The 17,640-nt window shown below is 40.7% G+C and overlaps 1 protein-coding gene across 1 annotated transcript in view; it reads right to left on the bottom strand.

Moving 5' to 3' along the window:
• Window positions 1–9,473: 9,473 nt before the first annotated feature.
• The window catches only part of LOC142946834 (ephrin type-B receptor 1-like), a 72,302-nt gene continuing 64,135 nt past the window's right edge, over window positions 9,474–17,640 (bottom strand). The window contains exons 16-20 of the mRNA XM_076088411.1: window positions 15,870–16,017; window positions 15,537–15,686; window positions 11,128–11,324; window positions 10,887–11,045; window positions 9,474–9,585 (exon numbers count right to left, since the gene is read on the bottom strand). Coding sequence (XP_075944526.1) covers window positions 9,474–9,585; window positions 10,887–11,045; window positions 11,128–11,324; window positions 15,537–15,686; window positions 15,870–16,017 — 766 coding nt within the window. The remainder of the gene's footprint in view (window positions 9,586–10,886; window positions 11,046–11,127; window positions 11,325–15,536; window positions 15,687–15,869; window positions 16,018–17,640) is intronic.

Here is a 17,640-nt window from a genome sequence, read left to right as displayed (position 1 = left end):
TCCACAAATCTGCAAGTGCAGAGGAGTACGTGTATATTTAAATTTACCCCTAAGATTGGCCTTCAAGCCAACACTGCATCGTGTTAATCCAACGACTTCACATTCATGTTAAGATCAGCCTCACACACCAGCTCCAGCCTCTGATGCCCAGAGAGGTGACATTACACGTTCTTGCCTCTTCACTGCCAAGTCCCACAATGCCCAAATCTGTTTCCTGATCCCAACTCTGTACCTTGCAGATGGCAACTCCACAAGGTAGTGAGTCAGTCTGGATTTTCACCTGCTAGTATCACCCCAAGGACTTGGCTCTTGGGCTTCTGTGTTCCGATGTCTGAACAAGGTTGTCTCTTCAACCAGTCAGAGGTGTATTTAGGAAAATCCAATGTCGCAAAATTATCTTCTATTTAGTGCTGTAAAGCAACAGTGCTCAGAAGCAGATAGGTGAACAGAGCAGGTCCTGTGGATTAAACTTAATTGAGGGAAACCAGACTTTCCTAGTTTTTAGGAGACATGTTACAGAATGAGCAAACTAATTAATTAGAAAGAAATAATTAAAAAAAGGGCAAAAGCAGCAGGGAAAAAACTAAAACAAGCAACGCAGGCAACACAGGGAAGAAGGCTGGAAAGCACCAACAAAGAGGCAACACAGCTCATCAGGTAAGCTGTAAGTTTCCACATGGAGAGAATGCTGTATATACTGCGGTAATTGACTAACAAGGGGCATGCTGCAGACTAATCAGGTGAATGACGACAGGAAGCTCATTGTAAGCAATTGCAGGACAAGTGGGGGACAGGGTCTAAAATGACTGGAGGAGTTAGGTGAAATAGACACAGTGGATTTAGGATAAGTCCAGTTCAAGTGAAATACTGCATCGACATGTAAATCTAAAGAAAGAGAAGCAAAACCACCTGAAACAGATTCACAATGGTGTTACCAGAGTCCCGTTCACTCACTCAGCAAGAGAGTTGTATCCAAAGACAAGCAAAACATGTCTTTATTTTCTCCATTTTTAATGTTGCCACACACACAAACATTTGATTTAGTTGCTTTGAGCTATTGTCTTGCTCGGGTTTTGCTTTTGCTTTGCTGTGTAACTCACGTGTAACTCAAGAGCACGAGAGGGCTCAGTTCAGATCTGTGCAAATCTCTCCAGTGCTGTGTCATATTTATTTTAGCAGCCTAGTTAGAGATAGCTGCTGCTGACTGCTGCTCAATAATAGATAACCATTCATTCCCTTTAAAAAAAGAAAAGAAATGCGCTCACTATTCATCGTTTTCCTGCAGAGAGCTCTGTGAGGGAAAGATAGAGGCGAATGGAAAGAGAGAGAGAAACGGAGCCAGAGAGGAAGAGAAAGAATCACGTTGTCTCATCTCCAGGAACAAAGTCGGGAGAGCAGAATGCCCCACACCAGTGGACCGGTGTGGGGTAAGAGAGAGTCAATTATGTATCCAGGGGGCTGTTGGGGGAGGAGAAAAAGACAGAAATGTGTTAGTGAGGTTGTGTGAAGATGACTCACTCTATGTCACACACACACATTCCCCTCCCTCCTCCATCTTCTGTCTCTTCACCTCCTTCTGTCACCCATTCTTTCCACCGGCGATGAAGTCATGCCACCACGCCCGGTGGTTGTGCCCCCCTCTTACATTGCCTGACCAGACTTTGGTTGTTACTACTGAAAGCTATTAACCCTCGAGTGTTGCGGCAACACGCACAGTATCATCCATAAAATATGAGCTCTGGGCCGCTTTTTCTAAACTAAAGAAGCCAAAGAGACACAGGCTGCAAATATGTGAAGAATAAATGAAGATGTAACTCTGGATTAAGTTTTGAATTTCATCAATGCAAGCTTAAAACAGCTGTTTGCGTCCTGTCTCTTAAAAGCGGTAGACATTGGTTTCCTTTAACCACAGAGGTCTAAATTATTCATTATTATTTGTTGGGGACTATTTTCAGCTGCGGATTAATACAAAAATCGACAGCATGCTCTAGTGAGTATTTAGGGCAGCAGGTTGGTGTATTCGACTCAAAATAAACCACAGCGCCCATGTCCACGGTAAGAAAGGATAGTGTCGCCAAGTGCAATGGTCTGTCTCATTCTTTTAGCTTTTCATAGAAGAAAAAAGCTGTTAATTGTTGGTTTTGATCTGTTCCTGAGATTTGTTGACAGTGTCTTATCCTTTAATCACAGGTGGCAGATCAGTTAAAGCATTTATGAGTTGTTTTTTAAATGGTTGTTTTAGAGGGCAGGTTCATATGATGTCGCTGATTAGCTGTATGGGTGTTTGACTTGCATTTTCAATTCAGTGCTTCAGTGAAATAAATGTATTTAATACTTTTAACTCACAGGCCACATTTTATTGTAATCAAATTTAATTTCCTGTCACTTAGCTACAGTTAACGGTTTTATGTCAATTGCGCTCCTAACGTGTATTTATGGCACTCATTAGCAATTTGCAATAGTTCCTGTGCTGTTAATCTGTTTGGTATGAATTGATGGGGCTCTCACTGCTCTGAATAATACACCGCAGCAGACTCCACAGTCAGGTAATGGCTTTCTTTTATAAGTGAATCTAACTTTAAATGTGATTCAATTTAGCCCGCCTCGTGGGTTTTTGAGCTTTTGTAAATCTTTTGTCAGCTCAGCTGTGTTGAACGCCTCGATAGCGCTCTGAAGAACTACAGTGGATCATTCAAAGTCGTCCTCTCAGGTTGTAAACTTTGCCATTTATAAAGAAAGAGTTACAGTCAAAAACACGAGACTCGCACATTTAAAAAACTGACTCACACTCCCATCAATGATTAATTTAGTCTTCTGGCATACAAGCGGAACTCATCACAGAGTTTTATTACCTTTTTTATTACTTTTCAGAATGCAGTTGTCTTCTATAATCTACGAAGGAATTTATTGCATAGTGTGTAAGGTATGAATGTGAATGTTGCCTCCAGAAGAGAACATCAAGCAAAAAATATTGAATTGCCCTTATTATTATTATGCATTATTCAAATTATTAACAATCTGACACACCCAGTTAAATGTGTAAGTGTCTAACACACTGATAGACTGCTTAAGAACTATTAAACTCCAAAAACAGGAATCTGATATTTGGGATTTGCAAGGGAAGTGCTGCTAAAGAAAACAAACTGATAATCTGTAGAGCAGATACAAATCCATTGTATTTTAGGTTTTTATAGAGCGTCTTTAGCTTCTGTACCGCGACGTATTCCCCAGTGAAACAGAATGTGGGCGGGTTCAAAATGAAGCGCAATACGGAGCGACAGAGGACCGAGACTCCACACACACTTCTCTTGTTGCTAAAAGTTGCAGATGAATTGATAGATGGATGTCATGATATTGTTGGTTGAAATTAGTTGATACCAGTTTACGTAATCACACGTAAGATGATTGGATCGGGGATTTGATCTCTTCAATTTACTCTTGACTTTAATCGTGTTTTACAGCTAACAAACGGAAGTAATGCATCATTATGAAATGTCATCTAATCAAGGTGATTAAACAATGTTAAGTTTGTCTTATAAGTTGTTAAAGAAATAGTTTGACCCTTCGGGAAATATGTTTATCCGATTTCCTGCTGAGAGTTCGATGATCGATATGTCTCTCTTTTCTGAACGGTAAATGTGAAGCTACCAAAGCAGCCGGTTATCTTACCTTATAGCATAAACACTTAAATACCAAAGCTGATCAATGTGATTGATTTGTCTTCTTTATTGACAAACAGTGCATTGTAAATGTAAGACTCAGAAAGTTAACAGCTACAAATTCACACACGCACGATGTACAAACATTTAACTGCACACTGAACAGCACACACACATTATATTACACACACACACACGCGCACACACACACACAAAAGATGCACAGGCGTGCGCATACTCACATTATATTACAGCATTATAATACATTACAGTGGGATGTTCTGACTATATGAGCAGTAACACCTAGAACAGTATTGTAGGTAAACAGAGAAAGGCAGACTACAGCTGATTACTGAGCTGTTTTTTTTTTTTCAAGAGAAACCAATATACATTACATACATATTGAAAAAATGGCAAGCAATATAAAATAAAATAAATAGAAATGTAATAATTAAAAAGGAGGCAAAAGAAGACTTTTGTGCATTACCAGAGAGCGTTTACAGCCAGACTGTTGTAGTTCAGGTTAGTTTGATGAAACATGTCTAAACACATGGATCGAAGGCTAAAATGAGACGACATACCCTTCATTTCTGGGTAGAAAAAAACCTTTACTTTCATAGTTTCATGATAATTGCTTCTGAAAACCAACAACAACACACTGCAGGTTTTTCTTTTGTGTGTGTAAAAGTGTTACTTTGCCAATACATCCTTAAAAGTTAAAATATTAAAATGTTTGTGAATAGTTTATCTAGGAATAAAATGAGTGCTGAACTTGCTTGCCTTTGAAACTGTGGAGATGCAGACTGGAAGCAGATTGAGTTGTACAGAGAGGTTGTGGGCATTAGGAGAAGAAAGAGGACAGCCGGGGTAGAGTAGGGAGAGAGAGGGAGACAAAAAGAGAAAGAGTAATCTCTCCACACCCAGGCTCATTTTTATTCAAACACCAGTGTCAAGCTTTGCCTCTCGCCCATCCCCCCCTCCGTTTTTCTCTCTTCTTTCCTTCTCCTCTGGCTCCTTCTATTACCTATTCCCTTTCACTTTTTCTCCTCTCATCTCCAACCTCACCTACAGTATCTATTAAACCAGAGAAACGGGAAAAGAGAGAAGCAGCTGAGTCCGTCCAGCTTTCAGAAAAGAGAAACTGCAATTAAAAGATAAATCCACCCTAAAGCAGGTACAGGTCCTTCTGGAGACGCACCTTTCATTTCTGGGCCTATTTCGTTGTATATTGGTATATTTATCCCGTTAGAGTGGTTGATTGGCCAAAGAAAATGGGACATCATGTTGATATATTTTCATCACAGTTACAGTGGAGTCTGAATGGAGTTCTCTATCTAACACATCTGCACTAAATCTGCAGGTTTTGGTGTCAGTCCCGAGCGAGGGCTTTTGTGTGCAGCTGCCATTTGCACCGCATTCAACAATAAGGAATTCATCATAGTCGTCCCCATTGACAGTAATCCCAGCAGACTAGAATGCATGAGTTTTTGCAGAGAAGAGAGACTGTGGTCACAGATATATAGGCCAACCTTTTTTCAGAGCAGCAAGTTCCCACACAACACTAAAGTAACATGCAACACATCATAACAAAATGTCCTAATGAACACCACGTACTACAAATAGAGAAACCTTAAAGGATATTCATAGGTGGATCTTTCCTTTAAAAGGAGTAACCCACCTAAAACAATGCAGTAGCTGTGTCCCAAACCGATACTATATCGGGATGTGAAGTGGGAGGAGCAATTTCGGTGCCTCTGGTTTGCAAGTTAAAGGCTTATTCATTTTTCCAAAAGACAATGACCCAAGTTCCACCGCTGTGTCCGATCTCAAAAAGAGCTGAGTGGAAATGCGACCGAGAACCATCTAAGAAAGATTGGAATGAGATTGTTCAAACCAACTCTGGGAGAAGGAGGTTGTCTCACTCATTAGGTTTTGGATGGTTGTTAGCTAACACCAGCTTAACTGTTGTTGTTGTAACTAACTGGCTGAAGTGCAAAAGTTCTTCTTAGCTGTTGGCAGTTACGAAACAGCTTCAGCTTCGTTACCACCTCCTTCTTGACTGGAGGAGGCCAGTTGATCTGCAAGTAGCCCAGTAAAACCAAAACAGATTGTGATCAGTGCAATTTAAAGTGTCTTGAATCACATCGGTGGTCAAAAACCACTCGTAGCACTATGGATTTATGTGTGTATGAGTGGTGGTTCTTTCTTCACATACATGGGTGACGTGATTCACATTCGTTCTAATGGGTTCACATTAATACACCAGCAAAAGGTGAAGAAGAAGAAGAAGAAGTAGTAGAAGAAGACTGCGTGGCAAGTAAACAAACAAACAAACCTACTGTGTTTTATAAGGAAAGAATTACTTTCAACATGCTTGTTAGAAATCAAGGATTTAAACAATAGGTTTTGGTGAGCAACACTAAATAGATGCATGCCAGTAAAACTGCAACTTTCAAATGTCAAATATCCATTAACAGCTCACAAATCAAGGTCTTTTTTTGAGTTAATACACGTTTTCAGTGTGACTGCACTACTCCATCTATAGAAAAACCTGCTAAGATTTCAGTATGTACTGTAGTATGGAATTAGGACACAGCTAATGTCTTAGGTAAATATTGGATTTAAAAAAAATCTGCAGTAAATTAGCGCAAGATATGTGTGTAAAATAGTTTTTAAAAAATAGCAAAGAATGGACTTTCACTGGAAGCTTGGTTATTTGTTATTTAACAAAAAAAAAAGCAAAATGTGAAACATTTTAAAAGCATAATGTCAAAACGTCTTACTTGCAATAAAAAGGATAAAAATAATCTAATTTAGCCTTGAACTAGAAAATGTGCCCAGAGATTCAGCACTGACATAATCAGAAAGTGTATTAACTCTAACTAATGTGCATTGCCCAACAGTGTATCTCTTTGTTTCTTTGTGTAAGTGTCTTGTCCACACACACAAATAGAAACCTCTCAAAGGATTTAGTCAAATGTTCCCCTCTTTTAGGGGCTTGATTCTGGGTGGATTTTACTTTTAATAAGCAGTTCAGAAAACTAACATCAAACGCAGTTTTCTCCATGAACTCTTAAAGCACTTCATCTTGTATTAACCTTTTCATGTAGTGCACGATTAAACAATAAACGACCCCATTTTATGCAGCAATGTGGACTTCACTCACATCAGTCGTGTTCCTGAGATATCCTCTCTGTGGTGTATATTTCTGCTCAAACCGATGCGTCATAGTATAAATACAAGACGTCCTTCATTGTCTTTTCACAAACACTGACACGGGAAGACGTAAAAAGCCTCCGAAAGCTCACATCTTGTAGCTCACATCTAATCTCGTTAGAAAGAAGAAAAACAACATGAAGCAAAGTATTGACACATCATATGTAGCTTCAAGTTACGTAATGTATTAAGAAGCCTCTCTGGGTTGATCGCTTTTTTTTTTTTTTTTACCTGCATGACATATTTATTAGATGGCGTTCAATATGAGCTTTTAGGCGCACACGTTGTCTCACTCTTTGTTAAAAACCCCCGAGCCAGCGCTGAAACATTTTTTCCACAGACATCTATTTACAACGAATTATGCCTCTAAACCACTTACGCCACCCCAGTTGATCTCAATACTCTCTGAAAAAAGGTTCAATAAGCTATCGTTCCCGGGCAACAAATGCAATTCCGGCCAGTTTTTACAAAACAGTGGAAAAAAAATGAAATGTTTGGAGGTTTTTCTCAATATCACAACGTTCATAAATAAAAGAGTTTGGGCCATCCCAGCAGTGGAGAGCAGTGGTGCGAGACAAATGTCCTGTAGGACATGCCAGCAGTAAAACGTGTTGAAAGCAAACAACTAAATACTGTCGCTTCTGTTATTGTGAGCACGGCTCCACGGGGGTGACAAATAAAATCACGAAATACAATGCAGGGCTGCAGACTGGTAATCCTTGGCATGTGGGGGCACACGCATGACCAAAGGTTTGGGCTAAAGGCAGAGCGGGCCTGCTGTTGTTTCACAACTGGTAATCAGCCCGGCGCTGAGATAAAAGAGATCTCTCAGCGCTTCTCCACCAGTGTGCCCCCCAGAGTAAGATCAGAGTGAGACCCCCCCCCCCCCCACCGCCAGCATTTTGTATTTCCCTATCTTTGCTTGTTAGATAATGTCTCTGCCATGTCTGAGAAATCAGTCTTTGTTGCTTGTAAATGGGTGTTGCGTAAGCACCCCATTGAAAAGGTTGCTCTCCACAGATGTGCGAACGTGGATAGGTCACTTCATGTCATTCCATCTGCAAACTGACAACAGTGTTAATCACTGATGTCAATCGGGAGGAGACGCGTCTGTCAAAACAGACTCCGAGAACGATGACATATTCAGCAGCCAATGAATACAAAATTGAATTGATACAAAGGCCCCTGCCCGCCTGCCTGTAGAGTGATTAACATCTGGAGGGCAGCCATACAGTTTTGACAGAAATGAGATTTGTTTCATGCGTGGACACAGAACACGAGCATTGGATTGCTGGTTTGTTCATGCGTTGTATTAATGCCTGACTGGCAGTCAGCTTTAGGATTTGCAGCCAAATCACAAGAACATTGGATGAGTATACCTTTTTCTGCCTTCGTGTGTTCACAACATTTGCCTCTCAGCAGCTAGTAACGACTCACTATCTACATTCTCTTAACATGTTTTTCCTTTTTCCTCCTTACTTTCATGTCTGCAGCTGCTTTATAACTTGGAAAAAAAGACTTATTACACTGCAATGGTTTCATATACCTTTATCTGATTTTGCTTCCGCTTCCTGGTCTGTAATTGCCTTTACTCTGATTGTTAAACTCCATCCATTATGAGTAACATCTGAATTAAGTATTTTAAGTAGGCCAAGCTTTTCCAGCTCTCTGCATGGAGGAGTTTATCTTTTCCTTTTGTTGCATGGAAAGTACAAAAAAATAGTACTATTAAACCTATTTGTTTCTATCTATTTTGTCTGCAGTCCACAGCACTTAAAAGTTTGCTCCAGTGATGAATCAGAGGAAGATAATCATAGAGAACTCACACAATACTCCAGTGGCAATTAACATGTCCGACGTTGTTGGCAAAAAGTGAAAGCAAATAGGAAATAAACATCCCATATCATAATATGTACAGACTCTTCAATATGAAGATGGATTCACAAAGTCCCATTTAACTGTTGGCTCTTATCTGGATTCAGATGTTAGCAATTCAGTCTCAACAAAAACATACCGGAGATAACAGCAAAGCCTGCGATGGGTCTCCAGAATCACGGTTTTAAATCACCTTTTGTCGAGCTTGTAGTCCAGTTTGTGTCCCTTCATATAACTGTCTGTTCAGTCAGTTTCCTCTTCACAGTAGCATGTTTGTGTGATTTATCCTTAACTAAAAACCAGGCTGTTGAATCAAACAGTCAAGCTGGTGAAAACTGGTCTGTCGAATTCAAAGATGGACGTTATCTTGCGGGGAGATTTTAGGGGAGAGGGATTGTAAGACCAGACACATCATGTCTGCCTTGTTATTCCTCATGCACGAACTCTGCATTGAATTCCCTCCAAGAGGCATTTAGTTCAAATCAATTTGCTAAATGTTGTGAAAGAAGTCTGTCCAATGACTGAAGGATGACCCGGTGACTGCTGAGGCCACGCAGACACACAAATGGCTACAGCGATTGTTTAAAACACGGTGGTTTAGATCTCCAAGAGCGGCACATTGTTAAGGTGTATGAGGGTAAAACAGAAGTGTAAAGGTGACAGCCTGCTCGTTCGGACTGTACACTTGTCAAATATTTCATACTGTGTCACTCCCCTCTGTGGTTACACAGATTCAGTCGGAGACTGGTCATCGATGTTGTGCCTCATCGATTGAACACTGGTCAGGATTTTCTTCTGGTGTCCAGCTAGAGACACTCCAATCCTCTGAAGATCTCTGGAAAAACACAGAAAGAGGCACAGATATAAGGTTGCTTGATCATCACAAACATGGCTACTTTTAGAGGTGGTATGTGACTCCAGTAAATCTCTACTACAGTCATCATGAGTGGTGCTTGAATTGGAATCAAAGAGGTACCTGTGCTTTAAATTAGCACAGAGAGCACATGCTGGGTAAGGACTGTGTTTGGTTTGATTAAATAATGACTCAGTAGTAACCTACGCTTAACTCACATTTTCTGGAGAGAAAATAAAAACATTATGGAATATTTCGCATAGTTCTGTCTTAGCTTTTTAATGTAGAGATTTATTTGTAAATAAACTGCTTCAAGGATTAAAAAGAGCAAAGAAATGTCTTATTTTTTCCTATTTAAATTTCTATTATTTTACTGAATTTGCTTTTAACCACTATGAAAAACAAACCTATCCAGCCTATATAAGCATAGGATCTAAAATGGGCCTGTATTTTAAAATATAATTAAACAACACATCATTAATTTGTCTTTCAATGCTTAGTCTATTTTCAGGAAAAATAAATCAGAAAGGTGCAGCGTCCATTTCCCCCCCCCCTGCATAGTCGTGTCTCATCCATTGAAAGCCTTTTGAATACAGTTCAGTGGCTCATAGCCAATTCTGTGTGGCTCTATATCTGCTGTCTCAACACTGGCTCTATGTTAAAACATACTTAATTAATCCCTGTGTGGAAAATGATCCTATATGTTTGACCCACAGTGACGTGCACAGGGACCAACTCCAGTTCTGAGGTTGGTGCCTCATCCAAGGATAATGGCAGGAGCAGGAGCCACACCGTGTAGCTCTCAGACAGAAGGAGAGGTGCTAATTTGCCTCCTATACAGGCTTGTTTAGGCAGGAAAAGCAAGAATCTACAATTCTTTGAATAGCTAACAACCAAATTCATTCCACTGTGCATTATACGAAGGAAATAAAGATAAACTCTTAGAATTTATCACAATGGCATATGGTGAAAGGAGTGAAATTCTGATTAAAACACAGTCATTAGAGTAAAAGAGAGAACAAACCACGAGCAGAAACACTAGGTATGCCTGGTATGGGAAATAGCTGCATGAAAGCTTTAAAGAAACAACAGCATCACACATAGATTCTTATTATTTTCACTGGTTCAAATCCTTTACAGCAATTACAGTTTATTTGACAGAGTTGTTTTAGTGTTTTGTGATTGTCATATCATGATAAAAAGAACTAACAAGACACTGACCACCGAGGAAGGTAGAGACAGACACACAAAAAACGGAGAGGCAGTTAAATGGGTGGACTTACTCGGCTGTGATTTGTGTGACGAGCGGCAAAGAAGTGAAGCCTGAGCCCAGGAAGGAGTCTCGATACTGGGTCATCTTCAACGCAGCCAGCCAGTCTTCCACAGAGCTCACCCTGCTCAAGTCTGGAGCCCCACGGTCTAACAAGGGATGATGGGAAGGACTGCAGAAAGTAGAGATTATAGGAGAGACAAGGAGGTGTTCAAAAAGAGAGTTTGTGTATGTAAATTTGTATCTGTCCTCACCCGGGGGCGACGATGTTGGTGCCGGCTTTGAGAGATGCAGGGTTGCGTATCATTTTGTCCAACATGCTGACAATATCGGCGAATTTGGGCCGTGCGTTCCTGTCTTTCTGCCAGCAGTCCAGCATCAGCTGGTGCAGCACTACCGGACAGTCCATGGGAGCTGGCAGCCTGAAGTCCTGCTCGATGGCATTAATCACCTGGGACACAGCGAGAGAGGGAAGGAAGGGAGCAGAAGCAAGAGACAAACCCACAGAGAATTAATAGCCGACTCTCAGCTCATTTATTTTGGTTTTACAACCCGCAACTGAAGTGTTTTGGTTCAGTCTCACCGCTCTCATTGGTACTTTGCAGGTCACCAGATATATGACTCTAAATAAAAAGCTAGTTGTTTCTTTGTAGCTGCTGGATGTGTAAATACAAAAACTGTTTATTAACACATTCATTACTACAACTTCATGCAAGATACGTTGTCAAAAATAGATTTGCAGAAAGAAAAAAGATAAGGATTGACATGCATTGGATAAAGAATGAGAACTGGAAAATGTGAGATGTCCAATGACTAGTGGAAGAAATGTTTTTGAAAGAAATGTGTTATTTGTGATCAGACATCAGTAAATTGCACTCAGCATGGTGCTGGTCTATGATGCTGAGGATATCAGACGGATGAAAGAGGCAGAAAGATGAAGAAGTAGAGACCTGCTGTCTCGCTGCTGTTTTCGGGGACACTATATCTCTCTCTCAAATTTTGATTTGTGACTTCCTGTTGGCAGAGAAGAGTTCAGTCTTCTCTGTTATAACTCCTTTGTGATGTTGGAAGGTGTATCTTTACAGAAGAATCCTGCCTCCTTCAGCTTTAATTAAAACTACAAAAAAAAAAGAAGAAAACTTGGATTAGTTAAGAGGATTCAATTACCATTTGAGAACTCCATCCTGACACAGCGTGCGGTCGCACAGTATATCCAGATATTCATCGCTAAGCAGCGGTGACGCCTGCTGCCGTCTCTGATGTCGAGGCAGGTAGTTTTACACCGAGGAGCTTTTGATTTCATTATGCCAACGCAGATATTGAGAATGATAAGCATCTGTCAAGGCTTTTCTGTGAAAACTTTTCGGCTGAACAATTGTATTGCAGAGAGGTTGTGCTAAATACGCCAGCATGCCTTTGAGTGCAGAATGTAATCATCCGGAACATCACAGCATTCAAAAACTCCTTTGACTGAAAGAGTAACGAGCTGCCTCGCCACACAACAACAAAAGAAAAGAAAAAAATTAAGGAAAGGAGAAAGTTCTGTGATCATTATCTCAAATTAGTCAGCTGTGCCAGGAATGTGTGAATATTCTTCTTAAATGTCACCCAAACTCTAATTATGATAGTTGTAATGTGTCAAACTCACATTGTTGTGTAACCCGATTGCCTTGCTTTTAACTTCTTCTGTCTTTGTAAAGACTTCAGATAATATTTATCTTTCATCTTTCTTCTTGCCCTCCACACTCTATCCTTTAGAGGCCCAATGCATATTTTTCATGTAAACAAACCCTTTCATAGCATCAGGAAACAGGGGGGCTGCAACACTTTTGTAATGACAACTGTCTGGAAGCGAGAGACGTGGCAACATCAGTTTCCTTCGATTGTAATCATGATATGTGTAGTATGGGGAAACACTTTCGAAAGTACTATTCAAACCATTCATTTATGTTCGAAGGAAATGTTCGACATGTTTGGATTATTTGCTTATTTGCTTTCTTGGCTAGAGTGAGATGAGACACGACTGATTGCGCTCGGTGTACAGTAAATATGAAGCTAACAGCAGCAGCCTGAACCCAGCCAAAAAATAGTCACACTCACAAACCCCCATTTACCTTTTACACTTCAGTTGTTGTACGTATTAACCAAAGAGATATAATGTGTTGACTTTTTTTTTTTTTTTATCTTTAGAGGTGTTGGGAGACAGCTTTTGTTACGTTTGAAGTCTTTGTGTGCAGCAAGAAAGCAAATAAGCTTATTTCCCAAAGCGTTAAACTATTTCTTTAAATAAATGTTGCCGTCACAGTCAGATAAGCCAGGAGTTATAGGAAAATGAGTTTAAGGTCAACACATTCTGGCTTTCCTACATCTTATTTGAATGTTTTCTGTCTGCCGGTCACTACCCTGCCATTCCCTTAGTTGTCCCCAGTGTGTTTCTCCATCACATGCACACATGCTCATTATTCCCTATTTAACTGATCTGAAGCAGTGCTCTCTCTATGTTGCCTTTTTGGGTCCACACCTCGCTTCAGACTGTGACTTTAGTTTCGAGTGCTGCTGCTGCGTTTGTAAAGACAGATTCTGCCTTTAACAAAGCAGATGGGCCGTTAAATTCCTTGAAATAATACTTCCCGCACTCCCCGTAAATTTAAAGTTACCAGCCCGTGTCAGTGTACTTGTAAGCCTACCTAACAGTAAGCTGAGGGAATGCGAAGCTTCGACTAAATTCAGCGCCGGGGATTTGTCTGCTCGCTGAGTGAACTCTACTTGACCCCGACACACTTCTCAGGCTTTGTGCCGCATAAATTCTCTCTAAGCACCGCTGTCAATCAAAAATAGCAGCGAGTGTAGTAAAACATCACAGGTCTCTTTCATGATTAATTCATGTCGAACACAGCACCTGTGGTGGCTTCTGCTGACAATCTCACCGTTCTTTGAAGTGTGTATGTGCCTTCATGCATGTCTGCCTGCATGTGTGTGGTTCGGCTTCATGTGTATAGCATGTGTGAGTTTAGGGTGTGAGGTTCATGCATAGTTAATGCCCCAGCAGACCCTCGTTAGCTATAGTGGTAACACACACTTTCCCCATTATTATATACTGTGTGTGCCATTATAACACCGTCTCTGTCATTAGACTGACTCTCTGTCATTACCGCTGCAGAGACGGCTTCCATTTCGGAGGAGCAACCGCAGGAGAACGAGGGGTGAGGCTGCAAGGGAGGAGGTGAGGAGAGACAGCAGGGGGGAGCCAAGAGAGAGGGGAGAAAGTGTGAAATAACGGGAAAAAGAGACGGTTTAAGTGATGTAGATGCTAATGCAGGGAAATGGTTTTCTGCTGACAAAAATGGGGGAATAATTTATTTCTATCAGTTAAAAATGTGTGTCTGTCTTACAGTTAGAAAGACATCTCGCTACTGATTACCTCCTCATCCATCGGACAGGTAACCAGAAAGAGGAAACTTCCCATATAGTCTAAGTTAATGAGGTCTGAAGCAGGTTAAACATTGCTGGAGTGGAGCTGTGTGTCTGAAAATGTTACTTTTTTGGGAAAGTTAAATGATGGCTATAAATAATTCCTACTAGAAAGTTATTCCGAATATTTTCCAGGTGATAAGCACGACTGAGGCACTCAGCAATGATTTGGAAGATTTTCTGAAGCAACAAAATTCATTTTCAAGTTTAAATTCAAGACAAACTGGAGGCTTGTAAAATTCCCTGGTTCCTCTGTGTCAGAGCTATTATATATATATATATACTGTATATATATATATATATAGTTTCAGAAAGCAAGGATTGAGATTTAGAGCCTCATTGCTTTGAAGTGGGTTTTAGTGCCAAAACTAACTATAATCTGAGTATCACATTTCTTCTCGGAATAGAAACCTAAAAATAAAAATGTCAGCAATCCGATCTTCTGGAACCTCCTTTTACATGTACGGTGCGTGGTCTCCCTTAGGCTTAACAGTAAAATTGAATACTCAGCCAAAAGAAAGGATGAGAGTGTTTTTTACGACACAGTTTAACTCAACAATAGCAGAGAAGTGAACACTTTAAAAAGAAAATAAATGCCAATCATTTCTAGCCCAAACCGCACAGGGATGAATGAAACCTCAAACCACTAAGTAACATCATTGAGATGCCAGCAAAAAGAAATAAAAAGGTATCAAAATGCTGCAGCAAATTGATCATACTGTGAAGTTAATTGGAATAAAGTTGTCAAGACAATGAGATATTCCCTGAAGAAAAGATCAGCTGCAAAACCAAAATCCTGATGCCTTTTGGTCTGATGATCCAGGAAACAAACATTTCTGTGACACTTAAATTGATGCCCTTATTTTCAGTGTTTTTCCAAGAACTGCAGACACCCGCTGTGAGAGACGGCAGAGAAAACGAACATGCACACCCCCAACCCATACCCACCCACACACACACACACACACACACACACACTAGAAAGGCAGCGTGTGACAAAAAAGGGTAAACGTATACATTCCAAGACAGTTTTCGAAATCAATGAGAACAGAAGAAAACAAGACAAAGACTCTCTTTCCCATTCTCTCCCCTTCCCTCCCTCTGTGTCCATCTGTCTGTCTGTCTGTCTGTCTGTCTGTCTCTCTCTTACACACACACACACACACAAACACACACACACGCAGTGACTCACATCTTGGTTGCTCATGTCCCAGTAAGGCCTCTCTCCATATGACATCACCTCCCAGGTCACGATGCCATAACTCCAGACATCTGAGGCCGACGTAAACTTCCTGTAGGCGATGGCCTCTGGAGCCGTCCACCGGACTGGGATTTTACCACCCTGAGAGAAAATGAAGAGAAGAGGCAAGAAGAGAGAGGAAGATAAATGATGGAAAGAAAGCAATGGAAACTCATTTGCTGTTTAGTTACACTCTGGAAATGAACACCTACACATGCATCTCACAGTACTAAGTCTGATAATGCCTCCTGTGAGACAATTTCATCTTGGTGTGCGAGTCCTTACCAGTGAGCTGGTGTAGGTGGGGTCAGAGGTGTCCTCCTCCAGATACCGGGATAATCCAAAGTCAGACACCTTACACACCAAGTTACTGTTGACCAGGATGTTCCGAGCAGCCAGGTCCCGGTGAACATAACTCATTTCCGCAAGGTACCTGTAACATAAACAAGATTTATTGTGTGGATGTGTGTGTTATCCATCGCCAGCTACCCGGGCTACAAAAATAAGCAAATGGGATTCAGTGTGCGGGCGTGTCAGTGTGTGTTATCACTTCCAGCCACCTTTGATGAAATAGGAATGGGATTTAATGTCTGTGCACATGTACACACATTTGTGTGCTATCACAGCCAGATACCTGCAATAAAACACAGATAGGATCTAGTGAGTGTGTGCGTGTGCATGTGTGAGCAGTTTCCAGCTGCCAAGCCAATAATTTGTGGCACTCCTATTGAAATAAATAGACTTGTGTTTGTTCATGTGTGTGTGTGTGTGTGTGTGTGTGTGTGTGTGTGTGGGAGAGAAGAGATATCTGCTGACAGACCAGACAGTGTACGATATCATCACTTGAAATCTCAATATCAAGCCTATTAATAGACCCTAAACCTAAATGATATTGTAACTCATTTGAAAGCCTTGTTCTTAATCTGTCACACCCAACCTTGAAAACACTACAGCCAATTCTATTTGTTACAGTGTTATTCTGAATTCCTATCGACATTTTCAGAGTTCTTCTCAAGTTTAGTCCTTAAAACAGATAAAGTGATTATTGAAGGTGATTTTAACATTCATGTAGACGTCTATAATGACAGCCTTAGTACTGTTAGTACTAGTACATTTATCTCATTATTAGACTCGATTGGCTTCTGTCAGAGTGTACAGAAACCCACTCACTGTTTTAACCACATCCTCGACCTCGTTCTGGCATATGGCCTTAAAATACAACATTTAATAGACTTTCCACAGAACCCTCTTTTATCGGACCATTACCTAAAAACTTTAGAATTTTTACTACCGAGTGTACGCCAGTAAGCAAAAGCTTCTACACTAGATGTCACTAGAAAGCACTCCCAAAACTTTAATTGTTATGCAGATGATACCCAAATATATCAATCGATCAAGCCAGATGAAACCAACCAGTTCAATAAACTTCAAGCATGCCTTAAGGATATAAAAATCTGGATGACCTGCAGCTTCCTGATGTTAAATTCAGTTAAGTTATTCTACACGGCCCAGAACACCTCCGAAATCAATTATCTAATGATCCAGCACCACTGTAAAGAATTTCTGAGTTATCTTTGATCAGGATATGTACTTTAACAGATAAACACATTTCAAGGACTGCCGTTTTTCACCTACGTAACATTTTAAAAAATCAGGCACATCCTGTCTCAAAGCCATGCAGAAAAATGTGTTCATGCATTTGTTACTTCAATCCTTCTCCTCACCTGCAAAGCCCTAATTGGTCAGGCAGACTCACCACATTTAAGAGTAGGCTTAAGATTTTCTTTTTGAGAACGCTTATAGTTAGGGCTGGCTCAGGTTTGCCTTGAACCAGCCCCTAGATGTGCTGCTAGAGGCCTAGACTGCCGGGGGACTTCCTAGGATACACTGAGCTCCTCTCTCCTCTTCTCTCTCTCCTTCTGCATGAATTCATGTCCCATTAACTCACATTACTAACTTTGCTTCTTCCCCGGAGTCTTTGTGCTTTTGGATCGTGGTTATACCTGGACCATGGTCGTGCCTCCTGCCGTGGCCCTGCTGACACCCACTGCTACTA

This window comes from Anarhichas minor, unplaced genomic scaffold (assembly GCF_050575085.1).
Source record: "Anarhichas minor isolate MPS153535 unplaced genomic scaffold, ASM5057508v1 ptg000010l, whole genome shotgun sequence".
Lineage (NCBI taxonomy): Eukaryota > Metazoa > Chordata > Actinopteri > Perciformes > Anarhichadidae > Anarhichas > Anarhichas minor.
This window is presented reverse-complemented; position numbering and strand designations above follow the sequence as displayed.